At 38.8% G+C, this 20452-nt stretch overlaps 1 protein-coding gene across 1 annotated transcript; it reads right to left on the bottom strand.

The window, feature by feature from the left end:
* Positions 1 to 293: 293 nt before the first annotated feature.
* CCDC195 (coiled-coil domain containing 195) lies at positions 294 to 10772 on the bottom strand (the record flags this gene model as incomplete). The annotated part of the gene is made up of 3 exons (XM_080669507.1): positions 294 to 417; positions 4416 to 4662; positions 10514 to 10772. 3 exons carry the CDS (start codon positions 10770 to 10772, stop codon positions 294 to 296), a joined length of 630 nt encoding a protein of 209 aa, XP_080525633.1.
* Between the last annotated feature and the right edge of the window lie 9680 nt (positions 10773 to 20452).

Consider the following 20452-nt stretch of genomic DNA (forward strand, 5'->3'; position numbering starts at 1 on the left):
AGTGAACATAGCACTCAATTTAATTTATTCACATTTAATTGCTTACATGCTGCATAGAGAGACTACAATAGCTGCTACACATATCAACATCAGCATTCAACAACAACACAAAGTAATCGCTTCCATTTCTTGGTCAAGTCCATTGACAAGTCCACTGACCTCACACCAAGTATTTTGTGTGTCTTCTGGGCATCTTGCCAGAGCTCTTTGCAGGAGACTGAACCTGCGAGGTGTTGGTGTTCCCAATTCTTGGGGGCATCAACTGTTTCTTAAATTTTACCACTTCACACATCCTATTCTGTAATGGTATTTAGCTGATTTGTGGTCTGATTTGGTGAGTATTTCAAAGAACTTGAATTTTTGGAATATGAAGCTATGTCCATGGGTAACAGGAAACTAACTGCCTTAATCTTTTCCCTAAAACAAAAACAAAAACAAAACAAACCAACAAACAGAATAAGGGGAAGATAAATAAAACTTGTTAATAGCTTTTATACAAAACATTTTGCATTTTTCCAAATCACCAACCAGTGCCTACAGTGTTAAAACTTCATTTTAAATATATCATATTAGATTTTTGTTTATTTGCTCATCAATAATTCAAGATTATATGTTGAAACTGGCTCTTTAATTAAGAATAGTGAAGGGTGTTGATAAAACTAAAATTTGAAACTATTGAGAGAGCGTCTTAAGCCTGAAAATTATTAACTTGATGTTTAAAGTTGAAGAATACCATGCTGTCTTAGGCAAAAGGTCTTTTTCCCAGCCAAATTCTTTGGTTGAAAGGAAGCAGAAAATTGAGGCAATTATTTTATAATCCAGATCAATCTACAGTTATGGACTTTGAAGTAACTGAATATCCACCACATCTGGACAATAAAGGGGAGAGAGCAGTGACGATAATAACCCTGAGTTATGTGAGCAATTATCTTCTCATTTTGCCCGTTTCTCTTTTTCCCTCTAACAGTGCTATGTAGAATTTTGACATAAACCAGGATAAACCGCTCCCAGGAATAAGTCTAAAGAATATTGTTTAAAATTATTACTGCCTTTTCTCCAATTTTGTTCTCTCTCTCTTTATCTCCTTATTAGATAAGGCTATAAATTCAGTGAATGACATTTAGTGGCCTGCAACTAGGGAAATATATCTACTTCCTCCCTTGGGAGGGAGGCCAGTGGTTCCATTTATTAAGATCAATAAAATAATAACTGCTGCTACTTAGTATTTACTTCACTGTCTCGTTTATTTTTCACAAAAGCAATAAGGTAAATGCTATTGTGATTCCCTTTTTATAGAGGAGTAAACTGGCATAGGACAGACAAGGAACTTTTCCAAGACTGTGTTATTGGTTTAATGATGGAGTTGGGGTTTGAGCTATGTGAGTGCATGTCTGCCTTCTTAACCATTTTTTTAATAGCAACAGAACAGAATATGTTTATTTTAATGTGTCTGGTTTCTCCTATCAGTAAAATGAATAAAATAGCATTTGTAATATTGTTTCCATGGACTCTTCCCCCTAATCTTTTTGACAGCCTGAGATATTTTTCTTAAACGTAGAAGGAAAAGATTGCATTTCTATGGCAAAATTTAGGAAAGATTAAAATTCTATCTCTAGTTTTGGGGCATTTGTTCTTAGAAATATTGACATTGGCATTATTTTATAAAATACTTCCTTGATATAATAGTGGAGAAACTCACAAGCAAATGAGGAATGATGCCTGACTGTTCAAAAAGCCAGTTCAAACAAATTGGTCTCCATAAATCTCTGTAAATTTTTGAAAGTTATCATAAAGTAAATAAATTTACCAAAAAAAATCCAGAGGAGTAATGTCATGACATGTTACTTTGCTAGTTAATCCTTGAGAAAGAAAAAGGCAAAATAAAAAAGGAGTAAAAATAGCAACACATGTTTAACTCCTACTCAGCAGTTCTTTCTGTATCCACTGGATTTTATGCCAACCCAGCTGTTGATTTTCATTCATTACTGACTTTCTTGTTTTAACACAATCCTAAAATTGGCTCAATCTTCCAAACTAAAGTAGATTCCAAATTAGAAATGGATTGTGTTCAAGTAGTTTATTTATTGGCAGTTTGGAAGTTGGAAAATGTTTTGCTTCAGAAAAATAAGTATTTCATAAACATTGGGTAGGTTCCCAAACTATCACAGAAAATATATACATGGAAATGGGAAAATTGATATTACTATATTTCTCAGTTATCATTGTAGGTCTGTGAGAATATAATGGCTTAAGTGCAAAAAATAAAACATTATAAAACAGGCTCTGTGCAATTTTAGATTATGTAGACATAAGCCTGGAAAGATATCTATTAAAATCTAAATGATGGTTGTTCATATGTGGGAATATGGAAGATTTTCCTTTTTATACTGTTTACTTTGAATATTGCATTTATACTTCATAATTTGTGATTTTTTTGCAATGAAGATTTTGTGCTTTTTGTAACCACAACTATATATGTATATATGTGTATATGTATGTATGTATAATATTTTTAGGCCAAGGGCAGATCTTTGCTTTTCTTCTCCCTCTGAAGACACAACAGTTGGGTAGGTATTTCTTATTTTTATATCCCACAGCTGCTCCGTCAACAAACCTTATTGGCTCTACCTTCAAAATATATTCAGAGACTAACACCCACTGTTACTACCCTTACCCCTTGCCAAGAAATGATCACCTCATTGCCTACCTTACTTTTTTAGCCTTAAACCTGGTCTTCTTGATTTCTGTATTTTTTTTTTCTATAGTCATTTCAAAACAGGGCTCCTGATAAGATCTTTTTTTTTTTTTTAATGAAAAGAGCATTACTATGCACCCCAAATCACTTGGAATAAATCTGAACTTATTGGAAGAAAGTGGAAGCCCACCTTATAATTTTCCTTCATTTCTCTTTCTCACTCCATTGCAGTCACCTGCCTCCTTGCCTTTCCTCATGCACGAGCCCTGAGTTTGCCCAGCTACCTTGCATTCTGTCTTCTCAAAGCCTAGAATGTTCTCCCCATGCCCAGTGCCTGAAATCCTCAGAACACTCTCTCTGCTTTATTCAAATGATGAGGCATTTTCTGGCCATGATGTAAAAATTTCAACAGTGCTCACTCCTCTAACCCTTCTCTTTTCATTGTAATTAGTTTATTTTTCTCTTTAGTACTTATCACCATTTAACATAATATATACTTTATGTATTTTCATGTTTATTGATTATCATGTTAAAAAAGAAAAAGCCCACGTAGGAAGGGATTTTTGACAGCTACCCCTGTGGTGGGTAGAGCCCAGACCCCCTTTTTTCCTTTATTTTCCTCCTTCTACTCTTAGGAGACACATGTGCAGAGACACCTGCTAAAGTTTCAGGGCCAAAGTGGGGGTTGGAAGATAGAAATGCCGATTGTGGGGGAGGGAGGTCATGTTCTAGCAGAGTAGACAGATAAATAAGCTTGATGGTGGAAATCTTGTTCTGAAAGAGCCCTTGGCTCTCCCTACTACAAGGGGCCACTGGCCAGCTGTCCTCTTTAACTCTCAGCCTGTCTCTCCAATATTTTCTCAATCCCTGCAGTGCTCAGGTTGCTTCGAACTCCTAAATGCCAACTCATGTATTTTGCATTATAGGTTAGTTTTCTCTTTGTCTCTGAGCCATTTTGGGTTATGCCAAAAAGGGCCCTTTTTATGCCACAAAAAGGCCATTAAAGCATCTTTCTCCAAAAGAACATTTATCTCTGAGAGAGGAAGTCTGCATTCAGCTCTCAGAGTAACTGCATCTTCTCCCCAAGACACTTGTTACTATAGGGGTCCGTTCACTTATGTGGCTTTGTTGCTGCATGAAAGTTGCAAGCACAGTGTTTTATTTTTGCTGACTCTTATGTTGCTAGTTCCTAGCTCAGAGTATGATCATTAATCATGTTTGATGAGCCCTAGCCAGTTTGGCTCAGTGGATAGAGCGTCGGCCTGCAGACTGAAGGGTCCTGGGTTCGATTCCAGTCAAGGGCACGTATCTTGGTTGCAGGTTCCTCCCTGGCCTGGGCCCTGGTTGGGGCATGTGCATGAAGCAACCAATCAATGTATTTCTCTCACATAGATATTTCTCTCCGTCTTTCCCTCTCTCTTCCGCTCTCTCTAAAAATCAATAAAAAAATATCCTCAGGTGAGGATTAACACAAAATGTTTGGTAAGTGAAGACTGTTTTCCACTTATCAGAGGCATCTCTAGAGAGTGCCATTTGACCTCAAATAAATGTGTTCTTTTTGATTTCTGAAATGACAACCTAAGTTGGAAACTATTTTGGCCTACTGGCCTATTGGTTTTATTTCCCTCCCTAGATATGACCTTGCTCACCCAGGAGAAAATGTCTCAGTAGCCATCACAACAGGCACCTGAAAACTAGCTTAGGGAAGATTGGACCTTACCTGCCACTGAGAACGTACTCGGGAAAGGCTCTGAGGCTGCAACTCTTGCTGGTAAAAGAATCTTCTGCAAATGCTTTTTCTTCATTGTCTTGCTTCTTGATTGAAGAACATGTCAGTGGTTTAACCATTCCCTGAGCTTCTAGAATTCTACTATTTGGATGTCTTTTCTCAGATTTCCAGGGATGATTTGTAGCAAATGAATGGATTGGTGAGGAAGTGGAATAGCGTCTAACAATCATGATATTGTCTGTTCAGAAGACACAAAATTTAAGCTTAAAAATTCGACCTTTAATGATGCCTGGAAATGGAAAATTATGTTGCTAGTACTTTATTGAAACTAAGCAAAAGTATTATTTTTTTATTTTTGCATAAGAGACATCCATTCACTGATTCATTTTGCAAAGAATTGAGTGCCAGCCATGCGCCAGACACTTTTTTAAAGAGATAGGTATGTGGTAGTAAACAACATAGAATTCTTGCCTGCCTAGAGCTTATCCTCTTGTGTGGCAAACAGACAATTAACAAACAATAACATTCAGATAGATTCTATAAAAATAAATGAGGCTGCTGAGGACAAGGGGATAGAAACAGAGGAGGGAGGGTGTCTGCAGGGTCTTTAAATAGTATAGTCAGGTTAAAACTTTCAGGGAACACAGCATTTGAACTAAGACTTTGACATACAGAGATACTAAAACTTCAAGTGGGAAGAACATGGATCTTCTAGAGAGTCTAATTCTGGATGGCTTTCTCAGTCCTGATTCTAGAAGACTCTACTCACCCATAGTCCCTATCGCCTGAGTGGCCATAAATAATTGAACAAGCTGTTGCTAATTGGCCTATAATTGTGTGTCTTGGCTTGAGTTGGGACAATCATTATAAGGAAGCATGCTGAATGAGAGATGAAAGCAAAGAAGACACGTGGAAAGAAGCAAAAATGCCTTTCATGAAAAACTGGAAAGCTGATGAGAGGGACAGAGAGATTTGTGGCCTTCATTTCTGAGGACTTCCAGTTCCATTTCTGTCCATAAGTGTCTTCCCATAAGCTCCTTTCTTGAGGTAAATCAAGTCTTCTAGAACCATTCCTTGTAATTAAAGCAGCTTGGTTAAAAGAACTGCATTTACAGGAGTCTTGTTTTGTCTGAACCTCAGCTCGAGCACTGTGCTAACTGACCCAGAGCTTGTGATTCAACCTCTATGTAGACATCTAGTTATACCCTTGAGGCTAACGACATCGACCTCATGGATGGGTTTCATTTTCAGGAGCACGTAATAAATTATTGTTGAATCTTTATGATTTCTTGTCACCACTTTGCCATTAACTAGCATGGAAGTGTAACTAAGCTCTGCCTTATGTTTAGGTTTTGAGAGTGTCAAAAGCATTATTATTTTTTTATTTATGTTTGATGCCCATGTCTTCAGAACACAGACAGCAAATTATTATAGCCATTGAAAAAAGTGAAGGCTGCCATGGCTTTCTATAGTGTGGAAGAGCAGAAGATCAAATTTTAGGCCGGAGTCCAGGGAAAATTTAAGTTCAAATCTATCTGAGGTGATTAACTCCAAATATTGCTCATAAATGATCTTGAAATACTTTCTTTAGCTATGATATAGAGCTTCCATAATTATGTAAGAACAGGCTTCTGACTATTGACAAATACAAATGTTTCTGTTTAAAAGGATTATGAGACAATCTCTTTATACCAAGTGGTAAAAAAACACAACAGAGGAAATTATGCTGATGATAGTTAACTTATGTTTATCCTTACATACACTCCAGCTTGACTGAGTAGCAAATAGGCTCTTTGTTCATCTCCCTGGGTCACAGTAGTCTGTATCCTTTAGTTTCTTGTCAATAAGATGGAAAATATATTCAACACACAATTACAGAGTCATTAGAACAATTTTAAAGATCAATGCCAAGTGCAGTTTTTTTTTTTTGCAGTAAAGGATATGAGTAGATTGAAGAGAATCAGAGGTCCAGCAATGCTGGGGCTTCCCTGTAAAGAGAGTTTCTTTTATCTTCTTTGTAGCAAATTATCTCTTTCCTAATAGTCCTAAAGTGAGGTTGCCCAGGGAAGGAGGGGCGAGAGAAACATCCCTGAAAGTGCTCGTTGAATTTCATACCTACCAAAGGGTTATACACATTACAGGTGTTTCCACAATTATTTAACAAAGATTCATTCTGAGCCTATGCTCTGTATTCATCTATATATATAAAAGCCTAAGTGACTATTCGACTGTTTGACCGTTTGATTGGTCACTGTGATGCGCACTGACCACCAGGGGGCAGACGCTCAATGCAGGAGCTGCCCCCTGGTGGTCAGTGCACTACCACAGCAGGAGCACCGCTCAGCTGACCAATGGGCATCAGATGCCGGGCTCACATCTGGTGAGCGCAGCTGTGGCAGCGTGAACCTCTCCCATGACACTCCCCCTGCACGCCCCTCCCCTACCCAGACTGGGACTGGGATCGGGACTGTCATTGGGACTGACTGGGCATGGGCCTGTGGCCACTTCTCGGTCATGGGTGCACAGGTATCACCCTTGGATGGGTGAGCGGAGACCGCAGCAGAGTAGCAGTGAGCCAAGTGAGCAGCCGTGGCAGGTGCAGTAGGGCTGGGATGAACGGGAGTGGCATGGTGCCCTGCCTGGGCTCGGGCTTCTCCGAAGCCGCCTGCCACTTCGTGCACTACTACATCCCTCAGGGGATATTGGATTGCCAGTTTTGGCCCGATCCCCACAGGCCACGCTGAGGAACCCCACCAGTGCACGAATCCACGCACTGGGCCTCTAGTATATATATATATTTCACCAAGCAGCTGTGCCCCAGGGAGGTAGCATAACTCTGGGTCCTCAGGTGAATGATGGGAAATAGACTTCCCCGCTCATCAAATCTCATTTTGTCTCACTACACAAATCACAGAACTAACAGAAGACATTTTCAGTTTCAAGTGATTTGCTTCCAGGTCTTCTTTAATTGTTCCCTTTCTTAAAGTGAGACTCACATTTATGATTTCACATTATTCCTTCTCAAAGAATAGGTTTACATTACTCTCTTTTCAAAAGAGAATTGGCCATGTTGCTTGATCTCTCTGGGTCTTATATCCACAACTGTAAAATAAGGGGATGATCTCTAAAGTCCCTTTCCAGTATCACATTTCTATGATTCAATTGTAAGTATGAATTTTGATTAATGTTGGAAATACCTTATTAAAAACTGCTAATGATTTATACTCAAGTAAAATAATATTTTCTATCTAATGATATTAAGACAACCACATTCAAATAACTCATGGTGATTATTATGCTTTTTCATTTAATCCTCTAGTCTGTGGGATAGATTCTACCACTATCCCTATTTTACAGATGAGGAGCGTGATCATAAAAACATGTTACATCCATAGAATCACATAATTTTATAGTTGGAATAGGCCTTGGAGAGTGTCTGTTCTGATCCACTCATTTTTACATGAGGATACTAAAATTAGGAATTCTATGTGGTCAGACCAATGTTCTTTCTACTGTGTCACTTTTGTAATAGCACATCACCTATAACACAGGTACATATCACTTAAAGTAATATTCAACTGGGCTTCCAAGCACAAATTTAAATCATATTTCTTTCTGTGTTTTATTTGTGCAACAGGTAAGAGTTACCAAAATTTGTCAAACATTTTTCACCGTCATTTTCAAACTCAATGCTAATATTCTTATTGGAAGTTGCCATCCATATGCTGACATATGATATCAATTGTCTTATTAATATTATAATGTCCTCTCAGCATGTTGGCATGGCAAGCTCTATTCTTTGAAAAGTATAATCCTTGTTTTAGAATAGTGCAAGATACATAAACACCCAGCTTACTTTCTTATCAGGATAAGCATCATAGAAAATAGGTTTGCAGGAGTGTTGTTCACCTTGGAGCAGGGCAAGTGGTTTCCAACTGGAGGAAGTTTTGGGATGTCTGAAGGCATTTTTGTTGCTCAGGACTGGAGAGGGGAGGCAGGCGCTACTGGCAGCCAGTGCTTGGAAGCCAGGAAAGTTGCTGAACATCCCACAGTATCCTACACTACAGAGCTACTCAGCCCAAAATGTCAAGAATGCAGAGGTTACGAAGCCCTGGAGTAAGTACATATTACAAATGTCCTTTTTTTTTTTTTTTTATACCAGGAGAAGTTCAAACCTCCTTACAGGTTATGATTTTAATTTTATCAAATAACCACCAGACAGAACTACTCAGATCCAGAGATGTACTTGACAAAAAGGGAGAAGACCCTGATTGGAATCTTTCCAGCTTTGAAATACAGGGCCTCATCCTAGAGAGAGACTTCTCTAGCAGAGAAAAGCAGCTGGTAAATATGGCATGTCTCATTGCCAAGTTGTTCTAAATGGCATTGCCTGAAGCCTTTGGCAGATGGCATTAAGAGAGCATTGAATATTTAATTATGCATATCAATTTTATTTGAATATTCTGTGTGCAGGCAATTTAAATGTAGGATGTATTGCTCTGCTGATTTCTGACTTCATGTATAGTCTTCACAGTCAAAATTATTCCCAGTAAAAGATGAGAGATTTTATTTTTAGAATATTTTAGGTATTGACCCTGCATCTTGAAGTCTTCAACTTGTATAGTAGGTTGAATTATGTATAACATACACTTATATAGGACAGTAAGGTTCTTTGTAAAACATGGATAAGCAACAATATCTGCTATTTATTGTGTGTTTGCCAGGTGCTATAATAAGCACGTGGTCTATTATTGCAGTTAATCCTCACAACCATGTGAGACAGGTACTATACCATTTTCTTATTTTATTTTTAAATTATAGTTGACATTTAATATTATTTTGTATGAGTTTCAGGTGTACAGCACGGTGATTAGACAATTATATAATTTATGAAGTGATCCCCCTGATAATTCAATGCTTACCTGTCACCATAAATAGTTATTAAGATATTATTGACTATATTCTTTGTGCTGTACTTTACTTCCATGTGACTACTGTATTTTGTAATTACCTATTTACACTTCTTAATCCCTTCACCTTTTTCACCCAGCCTCCCAACCCTCTTCCCTTCTGGCAACCATCAGTCTGTTCTCTGTATTTATAAGTCTGTTTCTATTTTGGTTATTCATTTATTTTGTTCTTTAGATTCCACATATAAGTAAAATCATAGGGTATTTGTCTTTCTCTTTCTGACTTATTTCACTGAGCATAATACCTTCTAGGTCCATCCATGTTTTTGCAAATGGTAAGACTTCATTATTTTTATGGCCAAGTAATATTTCATTGTAAATATGTACCACAGCTTTTTTATCCACTCATCTATTGATGTGCACTTGGGTTGCTTCAATATCTTGGCTACTGTAAATATCACTGCAATGAACATAGGGTACATATATATCTTTTCGAATTAGAGTTTCAGTTTTTTTATGATATGTTCTCAGAAGTATAATTGCTGGGATATAAGATAGTTTTTAAAAAATGTTTTGAGGAAACTCCATATTGTCTTCCACAGTGACTGTACCAATTTTCATCACTATCAACAGTGCACAAGGGTTTCTTTTCCTCCACATTCATGCCAACACTTGTTTGTTGATTTATTAGTACTATAACATTTTCAAATGAAGAAAATGAAGATTAAAGATGAGTCAGGTGGCCAGTGAGTGACCAATCATTGGTAACCATATTTGTCTGACTGTTATTCATACATTTAACTGTTGTGCAATAGCATTCAAGCTTAGTAAGTGAGCATGCTTCTTGACATATACCCACTCAATGTTCTATTATGTAGCATTTAAATGCTTGAAGTAAAAGAACAGATTGTTTTTAACATGACTGATCCTCACCAACCTGTCATTCTTATCTTTCCAGGAATATATGAAAATAGTTTTAATGTTGCCAAAATATGTTGCTTAAAGATGCTAAAGAAACGTTTGCTTCGGAATTCAAAGTTCATCTATCAGTAGAAAAAGGATGAAACTTGCCACTGTAAACACCAAATTATGCAGTTATTTGAGAAGCACAATAAACCTACTGTTTAGGAGATATTTGCAAAGATGGGCATAGCCCAGAAGAGCTATGACTTTCTTTACCTTGGTGTTGCGCATCTGGTTCTGAATTAGTGGAAACAACATTGTGAAGTGTTGCTGGAGATTGTCCAGGCACTTTTACTAGGTTACCCACGTCTGTGACTTCCTCTTCCCTTTCATCTCCCAAATGTCCCCCTGAGCCCGGGGTTCTCTGATTGCTTGAGGTCAGTTTCATCCGGAGGGCTTGATTCTCTTTCTCCAGCTTATTGATCTCTGCCCGCATTTCCTGGATGACTCTCATAAGCTGGACATTAGCTTCCATGGCCTCTTCGCTGGTTGTTCTGGTTTGCTTCTCTGGGGAGACAGGTCAACTTTTGCTCACAAGCCAAATGCACAATCTACTCAGTGGGACAGGCTGATCCCACCCATAAACCTTCCTGAACAATAGATGTCATTCTTCTCTGGGCCATCTTTCAGCACCCGGGGCATCAGGCTGTCAAGGAAGGTAAAGGATTTCCATGACTTATTCATTCTGGGTTTTGTTTTTCAGAAAAGAGCTTTGCTTTGTATTTTACATTTCCTATCAATCCACAGTTCTAGAATATTGCTTTGTGTCTGAAGAGAAGAGAATGCTCCAAAATGTCCAGTGAGGAACAGGGTTTCATGTTTCTGTCATGAACTCACCATCCTGCCAGCCACTCAGTTTTTTTCTTTGCTGATCTTTCTGAGATCAGATGTTTCATCGAATCACCAACTGTCACCAGTACATTAAGACTGGCACGTAAGAATTATGCCTTATCTTCTCTATAAAATATGTTATAATTCTGTACTTTTTGGATAAATTATTCATATGACACCAGTTGATTAAGAGTAACAGTAATCATGTAAATTGCAGCGAGATTATTTAAATAAAATGCTTATAATTATATTTAAATCTCTCAAGATAAGGACAAGTAAGGTATAATCACTTTTCAGTAAGTGTCTATCTTATAAGCATTTTTGCTGTCATTTGGTTTTAAGAGTGGTTGGACAAAGGCTGCCCAAGGATATTTTGGGAATGTAAGAAAATACAGGCTTAATATTAATCTTGAATGAGAGAGACGTAAACCAGTTAACAGCGTTCATTACCTATTTCCTAAAGAGAATTCTTTGTTGGGAATGAGAAGTATGAATCTTATATTGTATACTAGAGGCTCGGTGCATGGATTCATGTACCAGTAGGGTCCCTTAGCCTTGCTTGCAGGGATCAGGCAGAAATCAGCTCTCTAACATCCCCTGAGGGGTCCTGTATTGTGAGAGGGCAGTTCTTGGGTGATGCACCCCAGAATTGGGCTCCCTCCTTTCTGGTTCTGGGTGCGTCACCTGAGAACCACTGCTGCCAAGTCACCGCAGCTCAGCAGCTCCTGCGTTGAACGTCTGCCCCTGCGTCATAGCTACTGGTTGGAGCATCTGCCCCCTGATGGTCGTTGGGCTTCATAGCTACCAGTCAGATGGTCAGACGGTCGCTTAGGCTTTTATAAATATACTAGAGGCCCGTTGCATGATATTCGTGCAAGAATAGGCCTTCCTTCCCCTGGCTTCACTCCCAGCCTCCCAGGAGCCAGCAAGTCCCCACTCCCTGGCTGCCTGGGAGCCAGCACCTCCTCTCTTCTGTCTGAAGCACCACTACAGTAGCTCCCTCCACCACCCCCCTTCTCCTCATAGCAGGCTTCACTCCGCTCTGAGCCTGCATATGCAAATTAACCTCCATCTTTGTTGGGCTAATTTGCATACTCTGATTGGCTGTGGGTGTAGCGGAGTGATGGTTAATTTGCATGTTTCTCTTTTATTAGGTAAGATATTCTTAGAGAGAAGTATCTGTTTGGATATTTAATTAATGTTTAAATATCAATGTTCTTTTGCAATAGAGTAAAAATGATTAGAACATTTTTCATGGTGATAGTTTTCTAAGTATATTTATGTTTTTGCTTTTCTTAATGAATATTTGTTGATTGATCAAAGCTGCAGGTGTAAGAAATGGTTGGAGAAAGTATTATTCCATTTTTAGTCATATAAATTTATTTTATCTATTTAAATTTTAGGGTGTGCTTACTAAAAAGTTAGTCTAAAAATAATTAGATGCTTTTGATATACAGTTGACCCTTAAACAATACTGGTTTGAGCTGTGTGGATTCACTTATATGTGGATTTTTTCCATAAATACCTGTATTGTTTTCCATTCATGGTTTGGAACCCATGGATGCAGAGGGCTAACAGTATGCATTGATTTAGCCCATTTTATATGGAACACTTGAGCATGCACAGATTTTGGTGTCCAAGGGAGTTCCTGAAACCAATCTCCTATAGATACTGAGGGACAGCTTAAGTTTTGGGGGAGCCAAACATTATACATGGATTTTCAACTGTGAGTGGGTTGATGCCCCTACCCCCTTTGTTCAAGGGTCAACAGTACTACTTCTATTTTTATTTAAGTGAATTTCAGTAAACAAAGTGGTTGTGGATATATGGAATATGGAATAAGATGCATATCAAATCTATTTCACAACTTCTCTATAATGGATTATTGACCCTAATTTCTCCTGTAGGAGAGTGTCTTTCCTACTGAGGTATTCCACTTACTTTTTAATTAAAATTACTTACATTGGCTAAAACTTAGCCTCCATGTAGTTTGGTCTTAGCACATCTCTTTAGAGAGGGGAAGCACATGTCTAATTCCTGTTTTAATGAAATTTCTTGCATCATCAAGTTCAAATAAATGTCTATTCTCTAGATAAACATTCCTAATTCTTTCAACTGTTCGTGATCTAATGTGGGTTCAAGGGTTTTGCGTCCATCATGGCCACATGTTTGAACATGTTTCCATTTTCCTATAGGCCTCTTGAACTAAGGTATCCAGGTCTAAATGCATTCTCTTGAAGTATACAGTATACTGCTATACCTTCCATAGAGTGTTTTGTGGGAAATATTTCCCGAAACTGGGCAGTAGAAATCATTCTTGGAATTTTATTCAGTGAATGAAGCAAGAGATAAAAATAGGGTTGTATAACTGTTGAAAATAGCAAGATATCATTATTTATAGACAAGTTGATTGTATATCTAGAAAGTCCAAGAAAACGAATAAAAACATTATTTTGAAATCTATTCCATGTTAAAAACAAACACTTAAATGTCAGTTTTCCACCCGTGCCGGTTTGGCTCAGTGGAAAGAGCATCGGCCTGCAGACTGAAGGGTCTGGGTTTGATTCTGGTCAAAGGCACATGCCTGGGTCGCAGGTTCGATCCCCATGGGGGGCTTGCAGGAAACGGCTGATCCATAATCCTCTCTCATCAATGATGTTTCTATCTCTCTCCCTCTCCCTTCCTCTCTGAAATCAATAAAAATATATTAAAAAAATCAGTTTTCCAAAATACTATTAATAACTACATAGAAAAAAATAACTGAAATTATTCCACTGACAATAGGATCCCACAGAGAAAAAAAATTCAGGAATTATTTTAAGTTTGTAAGGTTTTTAATAAGTAAAATCTAGCATTTTACTAAGATATGAAACTTATGAAAATGAAGTCTTTACAGTGCTCCTGGTGAGAGAACTGTATATTTTAAAGAAATAGAAAAGTTTGACGAATCCAAAAATGTTGAGGGAAAAAGTAGTATGCCCGCCTATATGTAGAATAAAATCAAAACCATGTAAAAAGAATTAAAAAGAAATACCCCAGAAGGAATACAAGTTTTATCTCTGTATGGTAAGATTGTGGATAATTCTTATGTTACCTGAATTAAAAAAAAAATCCTGTAATTACACAACAGTCTTCTGTAATGAAAAAATTAAGTAAGGAAAATAAAATAGATGTGAAAAAATGCATTAAAATGAACTGACATTACATTTGCTTGGGACTTTTTGACTTTTGATGAAGTCAAATGGCCAGTGAGAACTGGATTATTTTTTACCAACCTAGTTTTAGTCTTTAATAGTTGTCATAATAACTTTAAAATTTGACACTCGACATATGAGTGAAAGCTGCTTAGAATTAGTACATTTTTACGTAAATAATGGTGTTTGTAATATATTTTTAAAGGTGTGAATATCTTATGCAATGGAATAGGTTGGGCTCAGAGAGCCTTGCTGTGGGAAGTGGCTGGTTCAGTGGAGTAGACAGTAGTGGGTCAGATGAGAAGGAGGGAGAAGTGTTGATTGGAGTCCCATCTGGCAAGTAATTTCAGTACCTGAAGTTCATGGCAATCGCTGACAGGTAATTCAAGCAAGAAACTGGTTTGGGGATCTAGACCAAAGGATGGTAGAGTAGGTAGTTGTTGGTTTGTAGAAGAGGTATAGCCATTTCCACCATGACTCTCTGATGAAGATTTGGGCCTTTATCTTAAACTAGCAAAATCAAGACTCTGGGCTTTCTTTATAGAGCAGGGGTCTTCAGACCGCTCAGCATCCACTGGGAGTGCTTGCTTAAGAAGTAGGTCATGGGCCCTAACTGGTTTGGCTCAGTGGATAGAGTGTCGGCCTGCAGACTGAAGGGTCCCAGGTTCGATTCCGGTCAAGGGCATGTACCTTGGTTGCAGGCACATCCCCAGTGGGGGGTGTGCAGGAGGCAGCTGATCGATGTTTCTAACTCTCTCTCCCTCTCCTTTCCTCTCTATAAAAAGTCAATAAAATATATATATATTTTTTAAAAAAGTAAAAGTAGGTTGTGGGCTCAACCCTAGACCTATTTTGGACTCTCTTGCAGTAAATTGGTGAATCACATGGTAAGAAGCTCCTTAGGTTATTCTTATGCATATTAAAGTTTTACAATAATTATTCCAAAGTAGCACTGTCTAGCAGAAGTATAATGTAAGCCATATAATACAATTGCAAATTTTCTAGTAGTCACATTAGAAAGTAAAAGAAACATATTGAATTAATTTTCATTTTATTTAACACAGTATACCCAGAATATTACCATTTCAACATGCAAGTAAACTTAAAAATTGCAAATGAGATATTTTACTCCTGTTAACCTTTAAAATCCAGTGTGCACTTTATACTTAGAGCCCATCACAATTCAGACACCAAATTTTCATTAGAAATACTTGATCTGTACTTAGATTTCATAAAATGGACAGTTGAAAACATGGATTTGTATGCTTAGTGGTTGCAAACATACTTAAATGCACTTGGGTATTAGTCAGTCCTCTATATGGCAGCTTCCAGTGACCCTCTGTCTCAACAGGAGTAGAAAGTAGTGGGCACAGAGATCTCCAAGGTCTTACATGATCCTGTCTTTGGCTCTTTTTTGATTTCATATGCTCTACCTCCCCTTGCTCCACCACTCTGCTCTGCCCCAGTTACACTGGTCTCCTCAATTCTTTACACACCCCAGGAACATTCCTGCTTTAGCACCCTGATCCTGGTTCCCCTGTGATGGAGTGTTTTTGCCCCTGATGTCCACATAGCTACTTCCCTCATCATCTCTATCAGGTAGCTAGTAAGCCTCCTGCCTCCAGCCTCCAGCAGGAGGTGGCACTGTGGCGACAGATTAGGTCTTTGGCTTTTCCTACATCTGAGGACAAAATTTTAAAACAGGAGATTACATTAGCCTGTCTGCTTCCCAGACAACAGAGAGTTGGTACCAAATGCCTTCCTTCGATCTGCTTCAAATAAACGATGACACAGCATGCTCTTTTTCTGGACAAAAAATCATCCCTTGCTGGAATATGCTGTGTAGGTTAACATGTTGCTTCTGTATCTGTCAGAAACTTCAGTTTTGGTCAGTGACAGAGGATGACCGACATTAGGTCAGAACTCAGGGATTTGACTGCATCATTATCACTCAAACACATATCCTTCTGGGTGAAGATACCCAGCTCCTTATCCTCTATGACATAATAGAAAAATGTCATTTACTTGAAATCTTCCCTCTCACTTTTCAAGTAGGCATACATCCTGCTATTATAAATTATTTAAACAATGGCTGAGAACGTCTATTTTTGCAGCATTTGCTGAGAATTCACTTTGACCTTGACCTTGATATGTAGCTATTGTCAGAGTGATTTCCCAGGTGACTGGAAGCATCTGGTGTTGCAAGGAACCCAAACTCAGGAGCAGATTTGACAGTCTGCCAGTTCACCGTTACTTTGACATCTGAGTACCACACAGTGGCACAGCAGTCACGTGGGAAGGAAGGAGCAGATAAGTTTTTTATGGGAACAGCATCCTGTGAGAGGGATTTTTAAAGGTGCCATAGGTCAACTCATATGAAAGAAATTAGCCTCTTCCCTGTGCAGTCACATGTGAGATGATCTTGGTTTGGCTAGCTTTGTATGCAAGAAGAGACTTTCATAGAGACAGGTATGGACAGGAATGTCCACCATCTGATAGGCTACCACTGCCTGAGGTGAGTTTCCAATGAGAATAAGAATTTCAAAGACTCCTTAAGATTGGTATGTGTGCAAAAAAAAAATTGAACTGATATAATGGACAAGGAGATCCTGGACTTTAAGTTTCTAACTTCTGCTGTGTCACTAATTCATTAAATCATATTCATAAAATATGGGCATTGAAGAATGATAAATTAAATGTCTTACACAGAGAGGCAGGTGAAAAAAAATGAATGAAGATACTGACTTCAGCATCTACTCAGCTCCAGCCACTTGATCTGAAGGAATGCAGGCCTACTGTTTCTAGTTCCTTAGACTTTCCAAAAAACCTAACATTATTTAACTTTCTTATTTGCTTATTATTATTATTTAGAATTTAGTTTTGAACATCCGGCTTTGTTCTTTGCAGTCATCAGATTATTAAATTTAACAATATACTTTGTTTCTGTGATTACCCTGTCTTTCCCCTGGGTTCATCTTTCTTCTTGTTTTAGTGCATCCTTTTTTACCAGTTCTTTTAATGAAGGTAGGTGGGAATATAAACTATGCTCGCCAACTAGACAGGCTTTTATTTTGTCCTCACTTGTGAATGAGGGTTTAAATAAATATAAGATTCTATAACATCTATAAGGGCTTGTGAAAATTCCCGGCCATCATTGTAAATCATTGATTTTTCTTTTCTTTTTTAATTTAAATTCTTTATTGCTGAAAGTATTACATATGTCTCCCTTTTCCCCCCATTGATCTCTCCCCAGCTGCTCCTACCCCCCCAGCACATGCCCTCACACCCCTATTATCTGTGTCCATTGGTTATGCTTATATGCATGCATATAAGTCCTTTGGTTGACCTCTTACTCCTCTCCTCCCACCCTCCCCTGCCTTCCCTCTGAGGTTTGATTGTCTGTTCAATGTTTCTATGTCTTTGGATCTCTTTTTGTTCATCAGTTTATGTTGTTCATTATATTCCAAAAATGAGTGAGATCATGTGATACTTATCCTTCTCTGACTGGCTTATTTCATTTAGCATAATGCCCTCCAGGTCCATCCATGCTGTTGTGAATGGTAAGAGTTCTTTCTTTTTTACAGCAGCATAGTATTTCATTGTGTAGATGCACCACAGTTTTTAATCCACTCATCTGCTGATGGGCACTTAGGCTGTATCCAAATCTTAGCTATTGTAAATTGTGTTGCTATGAACATAGGGGTGCATATATCCTTTCTGATTTCTTGGTATATATTCCTAGAAGTGGGATTACTGGGTCAAATGGGAGTTCATTTTTAATTTTTTGAAGAAACTCCATACTGTTTTCCATAGTGGCTGCACCAGTCTGCATTTCCACCAGCAGTGTATAAGGATTCCTTTTTCTCCACATCCTCTCCAGCACTTGTCACTTGTTGATGATAGTCATTCTGGCAGGTGTGAGATGGTATCTCATTGTCATTTATATTTGCATCTCTCAGATGATTAGTGACTTTGAGCATTTTTTCATATGTCTCTTGGCCTTCTGTATGTCCACTTTCGAAAAGTGTCTATTTAGGTCCTTTGCCCATTTTTTGATTGGATTGTTTATCTTCCTTTTGTTAAGTTGTATGAGTTCCCTATAAATTTTGGAGATTTTAAATATCATCTATCAACTATGAGATTGTGAAATAGTTCTGAATGCTGCAGTAGAGAAATGCGCATGCAATGATTCAACACCCCAGGTATTTTCTTTCTCCTATTTCTCTATGACCCATATAGAAATGAAATGCAGCAGATCTGGAGGTGTGGCAGCTCGGCTAGGCTGTCAGACATCAATGCTCCCCACTAAAGTTTTCTTAAGGGAGGTGCATGTGGGTCCTTCCACACCATGCCACTGTGGCATTTGCAGTGGGTTGAGCCACATGTGCCATGGGGATCAGAACAACCAGGCCATGAGCCCCCTCACTTTGTTCACAGCTTTGCTCAATTGTCAACTCCTCAGAGAGCCCTTCTCTATCCCAGAAACCTGATCCTGTCACGCCTTACCTCCCCAGGTCCTTCTCACTTCATACATCCAGTGGACCTATTCAAGTATCAATATAAAACTAGAGCCTGGCTGGAGTGGCTCAGTGGTTGAGAGTTGACCTATGAACCAGGATGTCATGGTTCTATTCCCATTCAGGGAACATGCCTGGATTGCGGGCTTGATCCCCAATGTGGGGCATGCAGGAGGCAGCCAATCAATGATTCTCTCATCGTTGATGTTTTTTTCTCTCTCCCTCTCTCTCTCCCTCTCTCTCTCTCTCCCTGCCTCTCTGAAAACAATAAAAAATATATTTTAAGAAATATATAAAACTGGAGATTTATTCTCTGGAGAAGATGAACCAAAAGGACTCTGACTGGGCACATCAAGTTGAAAGTGTGAATGCCACACTGACAACAAAGGATTAAGTGAACATTTACCCACCGAATTCGGAAAATGCTGAAAACTTTTATGGGCAAGACAGGTTTATAATCCTAAGTTAATTTTCTCCAGTTTCTGAAACATTTACCAGCCCAATCAGAAAAATCTGTAAATATTTTCAGTTGTTGGTGCCACCCATGGAGAAGAAATTCCCCTCTCCCACTGTCCCTCTCCCTCTCCCCTTCAGCTCCTCTCTCCACCATCTCTTACTGGCTGGCTAAAATGGAGGGATTCAGTTAAGACATGTCACAAGTGCCAGTAAATACCATGGTTGGGTTGCTTCTGTGGTTCTCTTTCCAAAGGGGTGACATCATTTACCCTGCTCATTCAGTGTTTTTAAATCCAGGCTGATGGGATACCTAGTAGCTTTGATTAATGTGAACCACATATTTGAAGTTCTTAACTCAGTGGAGCAATAGCTTTAAAAGGATTCTTACCGCAAGCTGAAAACCTCTGTGTGTATTCGTTTGTGTGATTTTCTTTGAGATATTAAAGCAATTCATTCACTTGTTCATTCATTTATATATTCAGCAAATTACTTATTAAGCATCCATCTATCCTATCTAATAAAAGAGTAATATGCAAATTGACCGTACCTCTGCTACACCCACCAGCCACGCCCACCAGCCAATCAGGAGTGAGTATGCAAATTAACCCAACCAAGATGGCTGCGACCACAGAGAGAGCAGGAGGTTTGTGTTTCCCCAGCAATGGAGGAAGCCAAGCTTTCCACACACCCTGGCAGGCCCAGGCCTCCACTCAAGGCTACAAAGTTTCAATTGTAGAAGATAAATAAATCCCAACAAAAATGGTGGCAGCCACGGAGCTGGAGAGAGCAGGAGGCTTGAGTTGCCCCCAGCGATGGAGGAAGCCAAGTTTCCACCTGCTGTGGCCTGTCTTGGCCTCCTCTCATGGCTACAAAGTTTCAATTATAGAAGATAAATAAATCCCAACAAAAATGGCTGCGGCCACAGAGCGAGCAGGAGGCTTGGCTCCGCTGAAGGCTATAAAGTTTCAATTATAGAAGATAAATAAATCCTAGATACCAGGGCCTCCACTTGGGTTGCTGGGGGGCGTGGCCAGCCTGCAAACCACCACAGGCCCCTTGACCAGGCAGCCACACACACCAACGGAACCCCCCACCTGTGCACCAGGTCTCTATCCTATCTAATCCTATCTAATCAAAGAATAATATGCAAATTGTCC

Source organism: Plecotus auritus (genome assembly GCF_963455305.1).
Source record: "Plecotus auritus genome assembly, chromosome: 5".
Taxonomy (NCBI): domain Eukaryota; kingdom Metazoa; phylum Chordata; class Mammalia; order Chiroptera; family Vespertilionidae; genus Plecotus; species Plecotus auritus.